General features: G+C 46.6%; 1 protein-coding gene across 3 annotated transcripts in view; it reads left to right on the top strand.

Moving 5' to 3' along the window:
• TBC1D32 (TBC1 domain family member 32) overlaps nt 1-20,934 on the top strand; it is an 804,546-nt gene that overhangs the window by 658,288 nt on the left and 125,324 nt on the right. For all 3 annotated transcript variants that reach the window (XM_069235394.1, XM_069235395.1, XM_069235396.1), the window contains one exon: nt 16,445-16,633. In XM_069235394.1, coding sequence (XP_069091495.1) covers nt 16,445-16,633 — 189 coding nt within the window. The remainder of the gene's footprint in view (nt 1-16,444; nt 16,634-20,934) is intronic.

The following is a 20,934-nucleotide window of genomic DNA, read 5'->3' as shown; positions in this document are numbered from 1 at the left end:
GAGTCCCATGTCGCTGGAAAAGCACGCAGAGGGCTGAGCATCACAGGGAAGAGTGCTGGGGGCTGTGGCTAAACGGAGCGTGAAGATCCCTTGGAGGAGATGCCAACAAGCCTTGGTAGCTGCAAGATTTGCTGTGTAATGGGGTACTGTCCTGCGTGGAGAGGCAAGGGCTTACCATTTCCCAAGTTGGACAGCTGATAGAGAGGACCAATGGGACCACTCCAGACCACCACCCATGATGCAGGATTCACGCAGCTCTGGAGGAGAGGAGATCCACGCAGCTGGTCGTCATTGCAGTTGATGCCTGCCTCCTTTACTCCAGTGCAGACTGAAGACTTGTCTCCCTCAGAGGATGTACAGCCGGGGAAATGTTGCAGTTGCTGGAAGGAGCTGTGGAAACAATTTTGCAAGCAGAGTCATCATTGTGGATGCAGATTGTCTGTTCCTGGAGGGTCCAGGTGCAGTTCCAGTGGCCAGAAGACAAAGTAAATGTTGCAGAGGAATCCTTCAGGAATCTTGCACATTGAATCTGATGACCCACCCAAGAGGGAGACCCTAAATAGCCCACAAAGGGGGATTGGTCATCTAGCAAGATGACCACCTATCAGGAAGGGGCTATGACTTCATCTGCCTCACCTAGCCACTCAGATGCTTTAGATGGCAGAATCAAGTGGCCACCTGGAGGAGCTCTGGACACCAACCCAGGGGTGGTGATGGACAGGGAAGTGCTTACTCCCCTTTCCATTGCCCAGTTTCACTCCAGAGCAGGGACTGGTGGGTCCCTGAACTGGCGCAGACTGGTTTGTGCAAGGAGGGCACCAAATGTGCCCTTCAAAGCATAACAGTGGCTTGGGGAGGCTACTCCTCCCAAGCCGTGAAACACCTATTTCCAAAGGGAGAGGGTATTGCCTCCCTCACCCCCAAAGGAAATCCTTTGTTCTGCCTTCCTCTGCTTGGTCTGGTGAAGCAGCAGGAGGGCAGAAACCTGTCTGAGATGTGGCAGCAGTGCGGGCTGCCAGGAAAACCCCAGAAGACCCGAAAATAAGAATGCTGGGGGTCCTCTAAGGAGCCCCTAGAGTGCATGGAATCATACAACCAATACTGGCAACATTATTGGAGTATGATTCTAACATGTTTGGTACCAAACATGCCCAGGTTCAGAGATACCATTATGTAGCTAGACACAGGTCCAGTACATGGGTAAAATGCCTTCCCTTCACTTACAGTCCAGTGTAATGGAGCTGGAGTTGGTAGGGGCACCTCTGCTCATGCATGGGTGCCCTCACACACAGGTACCTGCACTCTGCCCTCTGGATTAGAATGGCCTGCCATAGAGGTGACTGGCAGTGACCTAGTGCAGTGACCTGTAATGAAAGGGTGCATGCACCTTTTCACGCAGGCTGCAATGGCAGGCCTGCAAACACATTTTGCATAGGCTCCCATGGGTGGCACAATACGTGTTGCAGCCTATGAGGAACCCCTGGTGCCCCAATGCCCTGGGTACTTGAGTACCATATACTAGGGACTTATATGGGGGCACCAGTATGCCAATTGTGGGGAGTGCTGAGTCCTAAGCAACCAAATTTAGAGGGAGAAAACACAGTCACTGGGGTCCTGGTTAGCAGGATCCCAGTGAACACAGTCAACACACACTGACAGCAGGCAAAAAGTGGGGGTAGCCATGCTAAAAAGAGGGTAATTTCCTACACAGAGTATGTCAGGCATATCCTACAATGTCTGATCCTCGATGGCCACGATGTTGGCCTGGACCCCACCTACTCCCTGAGTAGGGCAGTCGGAAACTGCATGGTGTTTAGGTGCCCTGCCTGGATTAACTTCGGGGGCTTCTCTTCGGACATCCTGCAGTCCCTCATGGACATGCAGTTCGACGGCTTGAAACATTTCGGGCAAAGGCTCTTGAGAAATGTAAAGAGTGCAAAGCCACTGCTTGCTCTCTAGATCTAGCTCAGCCACCTCAGCAGTTTCCCCAACTACAACACCCCTTTTGAGGCTTTGGCAGGGAATATCTGCAGAGGCGGCGCGAATGTGGGCCTCAGCAGCCACAGGCCTCTCGTCCCTTTCCGGGGCAAGGTTGGGAAGCCAGTCAATAATATTTAGGCCCACTGGGCAGCTGCATGGTCAGGCCAGACCCCCTCACCTGCACCCACCACTGCAAAACTGCTTTAATTTATCATTGGCGGCACACTGTCACCTGGTAGGAGGTCTGATCCTTTTCACCTCCTCGGATAACAGAGCATTACGTCAGACCAGTTGATTCTCAACATGGTAGAGCATGGCTACTCCCTAACTTTTCTGTCCTTTCCACTGGACATGCCATTCACACCGCAACACCTCCTAGATGACCACTTGACAATACTCCAGAAAGAAGTTCATGCTCCTTTGGTGTTACTCTGACAGCCAGGTGCCCTCTCACTAAGTCGATATATTCAGGGTACTGGGAGACGTTTGTTGCTTGATGTTGCTCCTATCATGTTGAACCCATGCAAGCACGTTTGTCAGACATCCTTCAGTTTTGTTTTGCAGTGGCCCAGCAACACTTTGCTGTGGCCATAGTTAGAGGTTATTGGTCTGCCCTTTCAACCTTCTTAAGGTTACCGATCAACCACCCCTCTTTGGGACACCTGTTGTGATGCTTTTTTTAAAGGACTAACACGTCCACACCAACATCTTTTGTGATGCTGCAGTGGGACCTTAATTTGGTTCTCACACATCTACTGTAATGTACATGCCACTCAAACCTGTGCTAACTTACCCTTTACACCTCTTAACCATCAAGATGGTGCTCCTTGTTGCAGTCACATCTGGTAGACGAGTGAGTGAACTCCAGGCATTGTGTGTTCAACAACCATACACTTCATTATTTATAGACAAACTAGTCCTCCAGGGGAAGGTGGCTTTTTCACTGAAGGTGGTTTTACCCTTTCAGGTAGGGAAATCAGTTACTCTGCTAGCCCTCTGTGCTCCACCTCACCCATCTAAGGAGGATAAATGGCTTCACTGGCTTGACCCTAAAAGCATGTAAGGGTGCATTGTGAAGAGGAGAGTGTGGGGGAGACTGGAGTCCAACTGTTCCTCTAGGAAGAGGTTTAGCCAGGTAAATCCTTGAGAACTCTCTTTCACCCACCAGTTATCATCTTGTCGTTTCTTCTTTATATCTCCCAAAGTGCATGCTTCCTCAGTGCATTAAGATAATCTGCCACTTCTTTCCACAAGGCTTTCTTCTGTGTTCAATTAATGGTATATTGAGGCAGCCCAGGTATTTTTTTAGTCACTTTTCACAAACTTCACTACCAAGTGCTCTCTCATCCTCAGTAAAATTACTCTTTCTCTTCAGACATGACTGCATCCTGAAGACAGAGTGAAGCTCTTGGTGGTTGTAAGTTCACAAAGTAGAAGAGGAAAAAGTAATAATTTAGAGTGTGATCTGTATTTGTGATTAGAACTGAATGGGTGTTTGGTGTGTGTAATTTGGATCTGTCATTTTGACAAATTTCTATAATGAAGAAAGCCTGTGGAAATCAGGCTGACAAAACGTCATAAGGAAGAATTGTAAAAATGATGAAATAACTTCCTCACAAAAACAAAACATTGCCATGAAGGCCTCTCTTCCTTCCATCTCTTGATGCTCCATTTAGATTCAGTCTGAAAACACGACCAGTCCAGTATATCAATATTCTGGGTAGTGTGGGGTGGCACTGGAACCTTGTGTTGAGGTTCACCTACGATGGTGGGCTCTGCAACAGGCAATATTCGTGGTAGCACAACACCTTGCAGGCTCTTGTCAGTGTGCCAATGGACTCCTTGTGTCACCTCTTTTTAGATGGCTACAAGTGGGAACTTCATCCCATAGTGATGGACATAGCCTTCTCCAAAGTAAGGTGTCAATTCTTGGATCTCACTACCGTGGCCCAGAACAGAAAGTGTCCTCAGTTTCTGCTATACACTTTCATCTGAATGATTCTCTGGAGAATGCCTTCAGGTTCATTGGTCACAGTGCACACAAAAGAAGGGGCTAGAGGTACAGCTCCTCAACCGGCCTCCCAAACTATAAGCCTAACTCACAAAAAAGGATGAGGAGATAAAAACATAAGATTATCACCCTCTCTGGGAACCCATATATGGGTTACAAGTGCCCTCACCCACTAATAATGGCATGCTACATAATTTTCCCAGAATCTCAGCATCTCAGCCCCCCAAGCAGCAAGGCCGGACTGACTGTAACGGGCATTGGGTGTTTCTCCGGGAGGTGAAAGAGTGGGGGGGGGGGGGGAAATCAGGGGCACTTTTGTTACTGGGGGTCAGTTTTGTAGCAGTTTTAAAATCACTGCAGAGTTTCTTGTTTATCCAACAGTTTTCAGGCAACAATAAAAATATCAAGATATCTGATGATTATTGTAGTTGCTGGAGAAAGATCAGAGTTTTGTCTAGTAGCTGTTTTGGCTCATCTAAGGTAGAGTGGATATTTGATATGCCTGCTGCAAAGAACATGTCCTGTGCAGATTACAAAACAGTATTTTAAGTGCACAGCTCAGTGAGATACTACTTTTGCCACAGCGTTCCTTTTGTTACTGTGCAGTTCAAGATACAATCACACACACTGAGCTATGAACTGCCATCAAAGAGCTGCACATAAACGGCATGGCACAGGTTACAAAGTTAATTTTTTTTCCCCTGTCTTTGGTTATCCTAATTTTGCTAAAAAGGGTTTGTTTGAGTAGAAATAAACTGTTCAGTGAAGTCAACCCCAACCACTGTGTTACATTATAAATCATGAGTTTATGCTTCCCCAGACCAAGTGTTCTTAAAAAATATACCGACCAGTATGGATGGCAAGTGAATCCTACACCGTGTAGACCCCTTTTCTAACATTTACATACTTATGATTCACTGTCTCTGTATGTGATGTTAGGTGCTACAACACTCTACACTGGTAAGAGAGGCACTATAACACAAATTAAATACAGGTGACTGAGGGGCTGTGGAGGGATGACAGGCACTCTTAGAGGGTGAAGATGCGGGAATGATTGAAGAAAGCCAGTAAAGATTGCCGTATCTGAGTGCACTGTAAGGTCATCATTTACTATGCTTTAAAAACAAATACAATTGAATATATAATGAAAAATGTTCTGCAGAATGCAGTGTTTTTGCCATTTTTCCCAAATGTTATGAGGTTGGAGGAGGAGAGCGCTCTAAGCCCCATTGTAGTGTCAGACTTTCTCGCTGTGCACCCCAAGAGGGCTGGTCTGACTGTATAAGCCAGGGCTGCTTTAGGTACCCAGTTCGGCCCTGCCGAGTAGTCCCGGGGAACTTGATAAAAATCACATTAGTAACAGCCAGTAATGACCGCATTGGTAACAGCGAGCACTTACAAATGTGGTAGATATACTTTGCATGACATCCTGCTCAGGGGGCTCAGTTTCTGAGAATCTGGGAAAACGATTTAGATTGCATTAGTAACAGCCATTACTGGCAATGAGGTTGACATTTTCTGCTCTTATACAGTGTGTGACTACTGGGCAATGCCCCACCCCTACCCTAGGTTTAGAGATACGGTACAATTACTAGCATAAGGAGTGAAATTCATAATTTTACTATTAGATATTGTTTTAACTGCACCTATTTAAATATTATTCTTTTGTAAGGTGCTTCACGTTAAGTGGTGGTAGTGTTTGTCGAATTAATTAGGGTGAATGGCACAATTAATCACAATAGTGCCAGACCACAATTCACATGTTTGATTGTGAGGACTGCACACATTTGCCCTCTTGTGAGATTTGACTGACAATGTTGTTTTGTTTTGCAGAAAATTCCTGGTCTCATGAACTAAGGTGACATAAAGGTCCTGGTCTCATGAACTAAGGTGACAAGTAAGGTCACTGCAAGATATTACATTATCATAGTTTACCAATAAGTGGAAGCGAGTAGTTGTGATGGTGATTGTAGGGATCTGAGTCCTGCGGAAAGCCACCGATCCTAAGTTGCGAGAGATGATTGGCCGAATCATATTGACAGTATAAAAAGACGATAGGGCAATAGTACCCCAAGACCATTTCATGGAGTGTTTTTAACCCTGCCTAGGAGACCCAGTTAAATGAAAAGGGATACTCCTAAGGTAGTTTTAATGAGATATTGCATAGTGGATCCCTTTAAGTGTTCTATTTAAAAAACAATTGCTCCACCCGTAGTGTTGGCTACGTCGGGATGTTGTAGAATGCTTTATGACGAAGTTTACCACTGTTAGTGGGTGAGGGCACTTTTGACCCACACAGGGGTTCCCAGAGAGGATACTAATCTTTTGTTTTACCTCTTCATTGGTCACAGTGCCTGCTATATGTGTTTGCACCAATTAGGTTCTGCTGAAGGTGCAGGAAGATCAAGCACAGCTGATTGCGATCACACCACACAAGACAAGTATCTGTTGGCATTCAGCATAAGGTCCCTTCCTTCTCTCCTGCACAGGCTGGATCTGCACTTGCAGATGGCTGGTCAGGTCCTAGACCCAAACCCTGTGGTTGAAGGTGTGGAGATTGATTGGTGTCAGATAAAGTCCCTTTGACCGTCATCTGAAGTTGCAGGTGTCATCTTGGCTGTCAGGAACCCTGCCACAGATCCATTTATGGGTGACTCTGGAACAAGTTTATTTAGTGGTGTGAGTCAGAGGGTCTACACCCATTTCAGCATCAGCATCACCTTTCTGATGTCATGTATCTGATAGAGACTCCTAGCTGCAGATCCCTTACCTTTAGAATTTCCTGGTGTCAGCTTGGAATCTGGAACTTTTAAAGAGCACTACCCTTGCGCTCGCTTTCGGGTGGTGTTGTTCAGATCTGCGTGGTGTCATCGGCGTCTTTGGAGCCATCTATGACGTCATGGTCACCTATAAACGCACCACCCAGGCGCATGTACGTCAGTGCTTTTCCTTCCACGTCGGTTAAAGCGCAGATCCAGAATCGAGCTACCCTCTGTCTTTTTTGACAGGTCTTTTTCAGCCTTTTTGTTGAGACTTTACTGGGTCTGTGTAGGAATGGCTTGTAGGAAGATGGGGTTCAAGCCGTGTGGGGCCTGCCACTGCTCCATGTTGGTGACGGATCCTCACGAGGTATGTCTCTGGTGCTTAGACCGAGGCCACAGCTCAAAGTCATGTTCGGACTGCATTCAACGTCGGCTGGTGTGACTCCTCAGAGGTCACAATCCCGGTTGGGGAGGAGGAGGTTCCTGGAACCACTCCAGGAGCACCAAGTCCTCTTCTTCCCATTCATGGTCCTCTGGGTACTTCAGGAAGAGGCACAAAATAAGAAAAAGTCCAAGCGGCCTTTGACTTAACCTCGTCTGTCTGCTGACAAAATGAGCCAGGAGCGTTGAAGTTCCAGGCACGGTTCTGCCGAACCATAGCCAGGGCCAACTCCAAGCCTCCTCCCCTTTCCGGCAGCGACCCCGCTCAGCTCAAAGAGTTTTACCAGGCCATGCATCTCATATTTGAGTGTGCTGGCCCTGCCTGAGCACTTTTGGGCATTGCAGATTCGGCAGAGACCCCATCAGGTTCCACGCCAGAGGCTTTGGCCCCCCGCCAATTGGGTCTCTTGTATCTGATAATCGATTCGGAATGATGCCATGTCTGCACAGTTGACCTCCTCCGGTGTCGCTCCCTACGTCAACACTCGGGGCACCCACTGGTGCGAGACACATTCTAATAACTGATGATTTGGAGCCGGCGCCGCTTAGAGGTGCTAGATCTTTGCCTGAGAAATGTATTTGAACAGCCAGGCACTGCTGAGGAATGGAAGGGGTATCAGGACCCTTTAGAGTCCCAGTTAGAGCCCATGGACAAGTATGAGGAGCTAGGAGAGGCCAGTGGACTGGACACCTCTCCAGATTCTGGCATGCTCTCACCTCCTACAGTGGCTTTGGAGGAGGGTGCATCATATGCAATGGTGGTAGGTGGGCAGCTGAGGTCGTGGCCAGTGAGCGTCCCTCTGTGCAGGTCAAGACCAACATCTTGACAGAGGTGCTTCAACCGGGACCTTCGTCATCGGAACCAATTTTGCCCTTTAATGAGTCCCTCACCGATGTCCTGCTGGGGACGTGGTCCAAACCCAGCACAGGGGAGCCTGTAAACAGGACAATTGGCTGCCGCCATCGCCCGGCTCTGGGCAACCCTAGCTTCCTCATGCAACAACCCACCCCAGAGAGCTTGGTGGTCCAGGCCTCCACTTCCCATGGCGCTTTCATGTCTGCCCACCCTGTATAGGGAATACAAGAGGCTGGACCAATTGGGAAAGAAGATGTTTTCTTCCTCCAGCCTGGCATTGAGGTCAGAAACACCTCATGTCTTTTGGGCTGTTTTTCCCATTCACTATGGGATACGGTGGCGCAGGTGCCGCCTCAGGTCCCCGAGGAAGTGCCGACTACTCTCTCACAGGCAGTTAAAGATGGGAGAGATGTAGTCAACTTTACCATCAGGTGTGGTTTGTACACAACAGACTCGCTGGGCAGGGCGATTTCCTCAACAGTGGCCCTTCGATGCCACGCCAGCTACGTACCTCTGGCCTTTCGGAGGATGTCCATTCAAATCTTACAGACATGCCCTTCGGTGGGACCTGCCTTTTTGGGGAAAGGTAGGCTCGGTGCTGGAGCACTTCAAGGACTCCCGGGCTACGGCCACGTCTTTGGGCCTTTCAGTGCCTCCTCGCTAACAGTCTCTTTTGAGGCTTGGGGAGGGGTGGGGTACCACGCAATCCACAGACCGGCCACCGTCCTCTGCCAGCTCAGCCTTCTGTGCAGGAACGAGGTCGTGGTGGCTTCAGACCCAGAGGGACAGGCTAGAAGCCGTCCAAGCCCTCCTAGTATGATTCTGCAAGACCATGTACGTACAGTTGGAGGGAGGATTCAATTTCATCTCCCTTAGTGGCGGTCCATAACATCAGACAAATGGGTCTTGCAGATCATACAGAAGGGCTATTCCCTCCCCCTCCAGTCTTTTCCTCCCCTAATGCCTCCCTCAAAAGAACAGCTGATTGAGGATCACTTGGTTTTTTTCTCCGTGAGGAAGTTACGGCTCTCTTGGCCAAAGGAGCCATAGAAAGGGTCCCAATATCTGAAATAGGCATTGGTTGCTATTCCCGCTTGTAGGAAGCTGGCTCTGGATATACTATATCACAATGAGATATAGGCCCTCATTACGAGGCTGGTGGTCAGCAGACCACCAGCTTCGCCGTGGCAGTCTTACTGTCCTGGACCTGGCGGTAAAGACCGCCAAATCACAAGTTGTGGGGTTTGGCAGAAGCCAAACCTCCTCAACGCTACCTGGCCTAACGGTGCGGTCACAACTACATGGCCGGCGGTAAGCATCTCTGCCACAAACATTTCTGTCACTGGCACATGCACCCTCACAGGTCCACACACATGCAGACACCCCACCCATCCACACACTTACAAACACCCCCCACCCCTTCACGCAAGCATGCATTCACATACACACCCCTCGGCTTACGCATACATTCACACAGACACCTCCGCTCACTCACAAACATGCAGGCACACAATCCCACTCGCTCGCAAACATGCAGACACACACCCCCACTCGCTCGCACACAGGCACTGAGACACCCCCGTACACGTACACATATACCCACACATTCACATTCAATCACATACACGCACGCATTCACCACCCCTTCCCCTCCACATACTCGCACTCACACTACACCCCCCTGCGCTTAATCACGCACCTACACACACAGACCCCCTCCCCCTCAACCCACCCATGATCTCCCCCCTCCCCTTGTCAGATGATCACTCCAGGCCAATTGTTTTTATATAGCAAAAATATATTTTGTTACTTTATTTCTAAAACCACAAGATTCAGTTTGCAGGTAACTACATTTGCAAGTAAGAATCAAACCTATGTATCAACACCACTTTTTTTCAATTCGGCAAGTTAAACGGTTTTCAAGAAAATAGCAAATATCTGTTTTAAAAGTTGACATTGCAGTTTTCAGAGACAGTTCGGGGGGGGGGGTATTTAGTACGGTTCTGAGGCAAGCACAAGACTTACAGTTCCAGTCTCTGGGGGTTAGGATGTCCACAGGTGGGGGCCCCAAACACCCACAACCAGCAACACTTGGGTGGCCGGATGCAGAGGTCAAAGATGAAGCAGGATTTAAAATGGATTCCTATACAGACTGGAGGCACTCGGAATCAGGCCTGCTCACAGATAAGTACCCGTGTCTTAAAAGGGCTGACCTGGGGGGGTTTAGGTGAGCACGGGGGGCAAAAGGTCAGCACCAAACACACACCCTCAGCGGCGCAGAGGCGGCCGGGTGCAAAACAGCATTGGGCTTCCAATGCTTTTTCAATAGGTGGACCCCAGGGGTCACAAGTAGGCTGCAGGCTGGGTCCAGGGGTTCAGTTCAGAAAAAACACAGGCTGGACAAAGGAGAGGGCTGCCTGGTGCACGTTGCTGCACCAGATGTCTGGTTTCCCAAGGCCAGGGGGCTGCGGGTGCAGGGTGCCTTTTGGCATTGGGTATCTTCGTCCAGATCCTTTACAGGCATGGCGGTCCTCTGGATTTAGTCTGCAGGTGTTGGTGTGGTGGACAGGAGGGGCCAACCTAGGGTAGACACTATGTCAGAATCACCTGGGGACCTGCTCTAGTCCGTTGAGCTACCTGGACATGGGCTGTGGGCGTGGGGTGCAGAGTGGGTAGGACTCGCGTATGCGGCAGTTCTGGAGTCCTTTTTCGGAGTTTCTTTCGTGACAAAGCTGCTGTCCACAAGAGATCTTGGTCCTCTGGTGTGCAGGTAGTCCTCTTGAGGCTTCTAAGAGGTCACTGGTCCTGCAGGATGCATCGCCTTTTTGTAGCAGAGCTTCAGAAGCTGGAGACAGGCCTGTAGGGCTGGGGCCAAAACAGTTGGTGTCTTCAGTCTTCTCTGCTGGGGGTCAGCTTAGTAGTCCTTCTTTCCTGATGCCGTCTTCTTGAGTTCACCAGGAATCTGGTGAGCTGGGTTCAGGGAATCCCTTAAATAATGGATTTGGGGATGTTACAGGGGTCAGGGGCAGTAGCCACTGTCCCTGAGGGTGATTACACCCTTCCAGTGTCCCCTCCCTTTGGGGAGGGGAACACAAACCTAACCCTATTAATCCCTGTCTTCCAAATCAAGATGGAGGATTCTTCAAGGAGGGGGTCACTTCAGCTCTGGACACCTTAGGGTTGGTCCCAGCTGAAGTGGTCACTCCTCCTTGTTTTTCCTAATTTTCCTGCCGGACTTGCCACCATAAGTGGGGCTTTGTCTGGGGGGCGGGCATCTCGACTAGCTGGAGTGCCTGGGGCACTGTGAACAAGAGGCCTGAGCCTTTGAGGCTCACCACCAGGTGTTACAGTACCTGCAGGGGGGAGGTGTGAATCACCCAGTGCAGGCTTTGATTCTGGCCACAGAGAGCACAAAGGTTCTCCTCCCATGTGGTCTGGAAGTGGCAGGCTGGCACAGAGCTGTCATTCCTGCACTAGACGTTTTACTAAAATACAGGGGCAACAGTGGAATCAGTGTGGGTTTATTGTGCTGGGAAGTTTGATACCAAATTTCCCAGACATCAGTGGAGCCATCATGGAGCTGTGGAGTTCGTAATGACAAACTCCTAGCCCATGTACTTTATATGGCCACACAGCACTTACAATGTCTAAGAATGGACTTAGACACTGTAGGGGCATATTGCTCCTGCAGCTATGCCCTCACCTGTGGTATAGTGCCCCCTGCCTTAGAGCTGATTTGTCTGCTAGAGGGGTGATTTACCTATGCCACAGGCAATGGTTTGTGGGCATGACACCCTGATAGGGGTGCCATGTCGACTTTGTCTTTTTCTCCCCACCAACACACACAAGCTGCAATGGCAGTGGGCATATGTTTGGTGAGGGGTCCCCCAGGGTGGCATAATACATGCTGAAGCCCTCGGGGACCTTCCCTGGCCACGAGGCCCATGGTACCATGGGTACCTTTTACAAGGGACTTAATTGTGTGCCAGGGGTGTGCCAATTGTGGGAGCAATGGTACAGTTTATTGAGAAAGAACAATGGTGTTGGGGCCTGGTTATCAGGATTTCAGCATACTCTCAGTCAAGTCAGCATCAATATCAGCCAAAAAGTGGGGCAGTAACCATGCCAAAAGGGTCAATTTCCTACAGCGCTACTTTCTGATACCCAAAGAAAACAAGGACCTTCTCCCCATTCTGGTTTTGCGGGACAACAATCTCTTACTCAAAAAGGAGAAATTCAGAATGCTTACTCGGGCTCAGGTCTTGTCTTCCCTAGGCCAAGGAGAATGGATGGTAATGTTGGACTTACATGATGCATATTTTCACATCCTCCTCCTGCCTGCCCACAGGCGCTACTTGCGGTTCAAGGTAGGAAATTAGCACTTTCAGTTTACTGTGCTACACTTCGGCCTTTAGCAGTGCCCCTCAGGTGTTCACCAAGATGATGGCAGTGGTCTCAGCTTATCTGTGCAGGCTACGGGTTTCAGTCTTTCCCTACCTCGACGACCGGCTGTTGAAGGCTCCTTCACCCCAGACCGTTGTCACCCACCTTCAAATTACAGCAAACCTCCTGCATTCGCTGGGGTTCACTGTAAACGTGCCGAGGTCACACCTGACTCCCTATCAGATGCTCCTTTTCATCGGAGCTGTTCAGGACACAGTGCAGTTTTGGGCCTATCCTCCCAAGTAGCGAGTCTAGGATATTCAGGTTATGATTCCTATGTTTCAGCTTCTATCCTGGATTTTGGTGACAACAGACTCAAACTGTGGGGCCTCATGGCCTCCTGCATCATGTTAATAAAACATGCCAGATAGCATATGAGGGCTCTGCAGTAGGACCTAAAGTTCCAATGGGCACAGCATCAGAGAAATCTCACCCACACGGTTCAGATCTCTGACGGAACTGCAGAAGATCTGCGATTGGGTCAGAGGCAGACTTCCTCTCCCTTTCTCAACCAGAACAGATCTCACTGTAGTGACAGATATGTCACTTCTGGTATTGGGCGGCCATCTGGGAGAGGTGGAGATTAGAGGCCTCAGGTCTCCGGCAGAATCTGGACTCCATATCAACTTACTGGAGCTCCGGGTGGTCCGACTAGCACTGAAAGCATTTCTTCCTGTTGTCAAAGGAAAGATAGTGCAGGTATTCATGGACAACACCACCGCAATGTGGTACTGCAACAAGCAGGGCAGTGTGGGGTTGTGGACCCTTTGTCAAGAGTCCCTGCATCTCTGGACATGGCTGGAACAGCAGGGCATGACTCTGGTGGTTGAACACCTGGCAGGTTCTCTAAATGCCAGCACCGGCGACCTCAGCCATCAATGCCTAGTGGATAACAAATAGCATCTCCAGCCGGAGGTGGCACAAGGGCTCTTTCGGCAGTGGGGAGAGCCTTCATTAGATCTGTTCACCTCTGAAGAAAACACGCAATGTCAGCAGTATTGCGTGTTAGAGTTTCCAAGGTGGCAATTGCTCGGCAACGCTTTTTGTCACAAGTGGAGTTCAGGCCTCCTGTACGCCTTTCCACCCATACAACTTCTGCCCAGAGTTCTCAAGGAGATCAAGAATGACCGGCCTAGGTAATCCTGGTAGCTCTGGACTGGGAATGGAGAGTTTGGTATTCTAAGCTTCTGAAAATGAGCTTTGATCCTCCAATCAGGCTGCCCCTTGATCTTCTGTCATATCAACAATGGAAGGTACTCCACCTGAACCTGTCAACTCTGTGCCTTCATGCATGGAAATTGAGCGGCGACAGTTGACAGCCTTCGACCTTCCTCCTGAAGTCTGTAAGGTTATTCTGGCAGCCAGGCACCCCTCCACTAGGACTGTATACACCTGCCGTTGGAAACACTTTCTATATTACTGTACAGAAAGATTTATTGATCTTCTTTCTGCTTCTCTCTGTTACATTCTTCTCTTTGTCTTGTCCCTTGCCCAGCAGGGATCTGCATTGGGCACTCCCAAAGGGTATCTGTCCGCCTTATCTGCTTTCCTTCGGCTGCCCGATCAGCCTTCATTATTTAAATCTCCTATTGTACATAGATTTCTCAAAGGGCTTGAACATTTGTATCCCCCTACGCCCTTTGTTATGTAACGAGACTTAAATCTGGCCTCTCGTTTCTCATGTATGCTCCTTTTGAGACCTTACACAACTTTCCCCTTCGGTTCCTCACCATCAAGACAGGCTTCTTAGTGCCAATAACATCTGCCAGAAGAGTGAGATCTTATCTAAGCCGCTGTATCTCACCATGTTCCCGGGCAAGGTGATACTTAAAACTCATGCCTCTTTCCTCCCCAAGGTGGTGACCCCATTTCACCTCAGTCAGAACATCACCCTGCTCCCCTTCTTTACTCCACTGCATCCCTCTAAAGAAGAGGAGAGACTCCACCGGCTGGACCCAAAAAGAGCGTTGTCGTTCTACCTTGACCGCGCAAAAGAGTTACTGGTGGATGACCAATTCTTTGTGGGGTACGTGGGAGAAAATAAAGGTCGGGCAGTCCAGAAGCGAACCATTTTGTCCTGGGTCATTCTCTGCATTAAGATCTGCTGTGCACTGGCCAAAAAGTAGCCTCCTGAGGCAAGGCTGCTACTACTGCGTTATCATGAGGTATTCTAGTCCTGGACATCTGTCAGGCAGTGACGGGGATGTCCTTGCATACATTCGCAAAGACATGTCTGCCTGGACAATCAGGTCCGCAGAGATAGGCACTTTGCCCATTCAGTCCTGCAGGACTTTTTAGTGTGAGAAGATATGTCCGCAGCCCACCTCCAGGAGGTTATGGCTTTGGTGTCTATTCTAAAGGTAAGGAATCTGCAGCTAAAAGTCTCTATCAGATGAACAAGTTTCTTACCTTTGGTAATGCATTATCTGATAGAGACTCTATCTAACTGGATATTCCTTACACCCACCCATGCCTCCCCGCTCTGTGGACACGTCTGCTAGAATCAGGGATTGTCCCTTTCAGGGCCCTAGTTTTTTGGCAGACAACCTGTTAGTTTTTTCCATGGCTCTGTGCTTTCGGTGTAGAAGTTTGTGGAAAAAGAACTGACGTACGCGTGCCTGGGTATTGCCTTTATAGGCAACCGTGATGTCACAGACGGATCCAACGACGATGCCACGTGGATCCGAACGACGGCACGAGCAAGGGTATTGCTCTGCAGAAGTTCTGGATTCCAAGCTGACGCCAAGAAATTCTAAAGGTAAGGAATCTGCAGCTAGATAGAGTCTCTACCAGATAATACGTTACTGAAGGTAAGTAACTTGTTCATTTTGCACTGTCAAGTGCCTACCAAGATGTAGCAGTTGCCCCTAGTAGCACATTTTTTGAAAGGTATATTGTATTTGATTCCTCCCACTCCATTTGTTGTCTCAAGTGGAATTTGAATCTTTTGTTCACTTTTCTCAAGTCATCTCTTTTCAGTGTGATGCACAGTTGCCTAGTTTTACCTTTAACTATGAAATCTAGGTGGCAACGACTTCAGCCTGTAGGGCCAGCAAAGCTCAGGCACTTTCAGTTTTGGCCACAATACAGAGTGTTCTTCATAGATAAAATGGTTTCTCTCATCTCTCCCTCTTTTAGATCAAAAATGGTACCTTCTTTTCATATGGGCCAATCTACTCTAACCTAACATCTTCTTTCCTCATCTTACGCATCCCACCAAAGCAAAGGAGAGACTCTACACCATGTGGTATTCTCTGCTTACTCTTACTGAACATTTATGCCTTACCAAACTAGCGTGCAGTGATGGATATTTTGCATAGCTGGGCTACATGGTTTCTTTGGTTAACCAGCACTACTCATTCCTACCTCCCGCAGAGTATTGCTTTGGGACTTATCTTTATAAGATGAGGAATATGCGAGAAGATGAATCCATCAGAAAAAAAAGTTCTTCACCTTTGGTAACAATATTTCTTGTGGATGCATAATCTTCAGGGCCATTTGATCGCCACCCTTCTCTTTCCCGTGTGTTAGTTTTGCAGTGAATACATAAGAGGTAATCTGTGGGGAAAAGTATGTGAGAATCTATCTTTATTGCAGAGTTAGATGTTAGCTAATGAAATATATTGCTTTGAAAATTGATTCCCGTATGAGAAGAAAAGTAAAAGTATTTTTGGGGGTGAAAATTGCGAATGTGCTACCTTTGCATAAGCTGATTTTTGACACTGTAGTCGTGCCCAAAATGTGTATGCATCCTTCATTTGCATGTGTAAATTCTGAATATCACAGGCAAACTGGTAGTCCCAGAAATGTTCAGTTAGTTTCTGAATTGAGTCCTTACTGGTTTAGTCTACCATATTGTGAAATAGACTTAAGTACACACATTGAATGCACTGTTTCTTTAAAATAGTGGAAGCATGCGATTTGCCATAGCTTTTTGTCTTCTGTTTTCAGATGTGCCAGCATTGGCTAACTCAGTGCTTCTGGAACTATCTAAACTGGCTAGATATATGTCATTACATTGCCACATGTATTCTCCTTGGTCCTGATTACCAGATATACATGTGTATATCTGTCTTCAAACACTTACAGCAAGATATCCTCCTGCACACACAGACTAAAGATCTACAAGTTTTTCTGAAAGTGAGTATATATTTGTCTTTGTTGAAGGCAAAATGTTGTTCGTGTAATTCCTAGACCGTGTTCTGAGTTCTTAACGTGCTTAATCTATTGGTCTGTTCAGCTGTCATTCACATTTACATCATAACCACCATAACATGCAGCATGGACATTGGATCAACCCACATTGGCTCTCATCCTGTTTGAGTGCCGGTATTTTGCCTGATCAGATATGCCATACGAGCTTCAGCTGATGTGCTAGTTTTTTATGTTTCCAATTCTTTTGTCTTTCCATTCTTTACACTGTTTGATGATTTTTAGTCAAGCTTGTTTTTTAAACTATTTCTGCAGGTTGCAACAGTACCTTTTCTTTGTACCCATTAAAATTAGAATTGTGCATTAAAAATGAAACGTTTCTAAACCTCTTCTAAGTATACATCATTGCTAGGGAATACCCGTACTATTTTATAAAATGTATAAGCAATGTACTTTTTATTTAAAATATATAGTGCAGTCAGATGACCGTTACGTTTAGACATCTTATTTTCTGTTTTTCGTTTAATAGACTTATACAAATAACCATCATATCCGCTTGCGAAGGCTGAAATGTGTTGGCTTTACGTATTTTTGTTTAATTTCTAGAAGTTACTTATGATACAAATAAGGCGGGACCATTACTGCAGTTGCTTGAGCCCAATTCGTATCTAAAGTTAGTGGGGCTAATTTCGGGTTATAGAATGTTTTTTGATGTATGAGAAACATTTGATGAGAGAAATCCTATTCTGTGGCCTACAAAAGTAGATATTCTGTTCACGGTAAATGCTTCTAGTTGTTAATTGTATTTTACATTATTCCAGTGTCCATCAGCCATTTTTCAACAAACTACAAAACAAAGGCTGGTTTTGTGCAGTTTGATGTTGCCCTCAAATTAACATTGCCTAAATGGTGTAATGTAGCCTACATGGTGTAATGTACCATAGGATTCCAAGTGGAGTGCGGCGTTGATGAACGAGAAAGTTCGCAAAAAATTAACTTGAGTAAATGTTACTAACACGCTGTGTCGACCAGTGGAAAGGTGTTGTTACACAGTGCTCATCAGCAAACAACCAGTGAAAAGGTGCTGTTACATGGTGCTCACCAGCAAAATTGTGTCTATAGCTAATCAAAGCCATTTTTGTGTTTGCCACTCTACAGGTTGTGTTGTATTGTACTATTTTTGAAAAAGAACCCCCGATGAGGCCACTAAACAGTCCGATTTGTAGTGGTTTTTCTCTCACTGTTTTGCAGTGCAAGGTTGGTAGGGTTTTGATTGTGGTTTGTCCTAAGTGGAAAGTGTTGGGTGAGTTTTGAAGACGCGCCTCAAACATATGGTAAATAGTGCTGTGCAGAAGAATGAGGTGTTTCAGCGAGTGTGAGAATACACACAGGAGTGAACTTTATCCTAAAGTTAAGACCACTTAGGGTGACCAACATGTGAATAGATGGAATCCTCTGAGAGTATGTTTATGAAGTTTGCTAGTAGCTCGAGAGACCCTACCAAACAGACATTGTTAAACAACCAAGATATATGATTTGCAGAGATTCCCAGAAGCAAAACGAGCCCAACTCCTGGAAGCATTGTTAAGCATCCAGGGTATATCAGATTAATTTAAATGTGTCTAGGCATACAACCCTGAGCACTGTTTATTTGGATCTCTGGTCTTGATCTAGCCTCCGTGATTCTAGGAAGAAGACATTGCATCCTGCTGACTCTTACCCTTGAGAGATATCCAAAGCAACTTGTTTTTCTAATATTATTTTAGGGTTGAAATTCATACTGTGCCCTGCCAACTAAAAACAATCGGGTTTATTTGCAATATGTGGAATCCACTGTTTCCTGTTGCGTATGAGAATTAGATGTCTAGATATTCTGCCTGCTAAGATCTTTCTGATGGAGGATAGCCCAGATTCAAGGGTTTGGACCTATAAACATCTGCAAAGTGCCAACAGGCTAGAGGTGGAGCGGTGCTATATGTGTTTACACCAAAAACAGATAGTCAGGGTCTAATATTCCAAATGATATGCATAGGAAAGGATGTTGCCAATTGAGTGCAATGATATCAACTAGTAGAAATAACAGCTGGCGCAGCAAAGTCAGTAGCATGATCATGAGCCATGCAGCTTTTAAAAGACAGGAACAGTGACTTCCACTGTACAGTTATGCCTCATGAGTGAAGTAATAAGTGGAACACCAATCAATGTTGTCAAACTGAGCCGAAGCTATGCATTGTTTAAAGGCCTAGATTTAATCTATTCCCTATGCTGAAGAAGGCCACATTTTTTAGTAAGGGTTTGTGCCTCAAACGTTTGTCACTTCCAAAGTTTCCCAGGCAAGTGCAAGCTTCTATGGAGTGAGCCTTTGTCGCTTTTGTGGCTCAAACCATAGCCATTCTGGTATCCTGCACCTGAAAGGGGGGACACATGAAATGCTTGGTAGGTTGTTGGCCTAACAGAGCAATGCTGAATCATCCCATCCCTATGTTACCTCCTGTTCTCGACCCTCCAGTGGAGCCCAGATATTTTCTTTTGCATCCCAGAGGTCTTTGCTCTTCTAATTTGCATGAGGAAGCCTCATCAGGCCCGTCCATAATTTTCTCCTAAATATTTTTTACGTTTTTATTATGAAATGACATTAGAACGTGAAAAAAGACTTAACGTTATGAAGGAAGAATTACTCTGGCCACAAGCATGGCAGTGATTTGGTAGGGATATGGTTTTAATAATTTTAGTTCAGTTCTTCTATCCTATTTTGTTAACTATGTATTTTTTCAGAATTAACGTGTTTTTTTTATTTTGAATGTGGGAATGAAATGCTTGTAGCATTGCTCAGGTAAATTTAAAAATAAAATAGCGCAGAAAATGGTTCTGTAGTTATTATGTTTGTACCTCATACTCTGAGTAACCTGTTATTTAGGATTTGTCAAATTGAAAATAAATATATCATCTGTTTTAAGGTTTGTTTTGATTATTTCATCATTTTAGTCTAGTCTAAAAGTACTCTCAATAAAAACACTTATATGTGTGTTTTTTTCATTATTCTTACTGCATCTTAACTGGGGGTGTTTTGTTTATATTCTCTACCTGAATGATTATTAGCTCTAAGTTGAGCTGCAGAAACTCAAAAAGTGCCCTTTCAGCCGAAGAGACAAAATAGGTGAACTCTGATCTGTTGGAATGGGAATGTCCCCAGAATGGTACATAGGCATGTCACTCAACTGTGTGTGAAACTGGCATGATTAGATGTTCGTGGCCTTGCTGACATGGTAATCTGGATATGTGTTGGGGCCTAGGCTGATACCAAGGTCCCAAACATGTTCTTTGACCTGGAGGGATGCACTAAGCTTGTCTTCTGTATTGACATAGGACTACTGTCTGTATGTTCTGGGTTGTTGACATGAAGTGGTAATGCCAGCATATCAAGCCTTTTTTTGTGACTCAGGAGGAGTATGGCCTATCAGAAAATCTTGTATAACGTTCTGCTTTTATGTTTAGTGCTCAAGGGAGGAGCCCCTGACACTGGACTGAGAGGGGGGGGGGGGATAAAGGGCTAGAACATTCTGTAAGGACCTTTTAGCTGAAGACTGTCTTTTGGTTGATGGTACTTGTGTTGGTGTGTTAGTTAGCAGATTCTGTTTTTGAGAGTGAAGAAGTTTAGATACGTTTGTTCTTTCACTGATTACTGCTACTTCAGGAAGGCTGATGTAGCCAGGTGCAGAGTCGTTATACTTCATAATGCCAATGTTATGGATACTCCTGCTTGGAGCCCCATCATTACATCCTGGTGTGAGAGCAATCACATAGCACAAAGGCTGTGTCTGCATTACATCTAGAAAATGACGTTATAAAGTGAACAACCCCAAACATTTTACAGAATATTAGACAGTGCATCAACCTTCCATCTGGAAAATGAGAATAAATGTGGCATCCAAACCATCCTACTTTGTCCTATTCCATCTTCCTCACTAAGAAATGGTATGCTACCCAGAGTACTCAAAGAGCTGATGTGATCCAGAGCTGGTGTTGACATGACAGTCAGCCTCCCAAGGTTGAGGGAACATTAGCTGAAGTCCACCCAACTTACTGGTGAAGCATGTCTGGCTGATCTGAGAGGGAAGGTGAGATCCTAGCCCTGCAGTAGGAGAGACTGTCCAGACAGAGAATCCATGCTGTTTCTAGCATTTGGAGCACCCAGAAGAGCCAACTTTTACTTGTAGTGTGGACACCAGTGGCAAACAACCTCAGCCACTTCTGTGTGGCCCAGTTGCTACTGCCTCCTGTCTGACTCT

Source organism: Pleurodeles waltl, chromosome 5 (assembly GCF_031143425.1).
Source record: "Pleurodeles waltl isolate 20211129_DDA chromosome 5, aPleWal1.hap1.20221129, whole genome shotgun sequence".
Taxonomy (NCBI): Eukaryota; Metazoa; Chordata; class Amphibia; order Caudata; family Salamandridae; genus Pleurodeles; species Pleurodeles waltl.
Note: the sequence above shows the minus strand (reverse complement) of the source record. Positions and strands in the feature narration are given on the sequence as shown.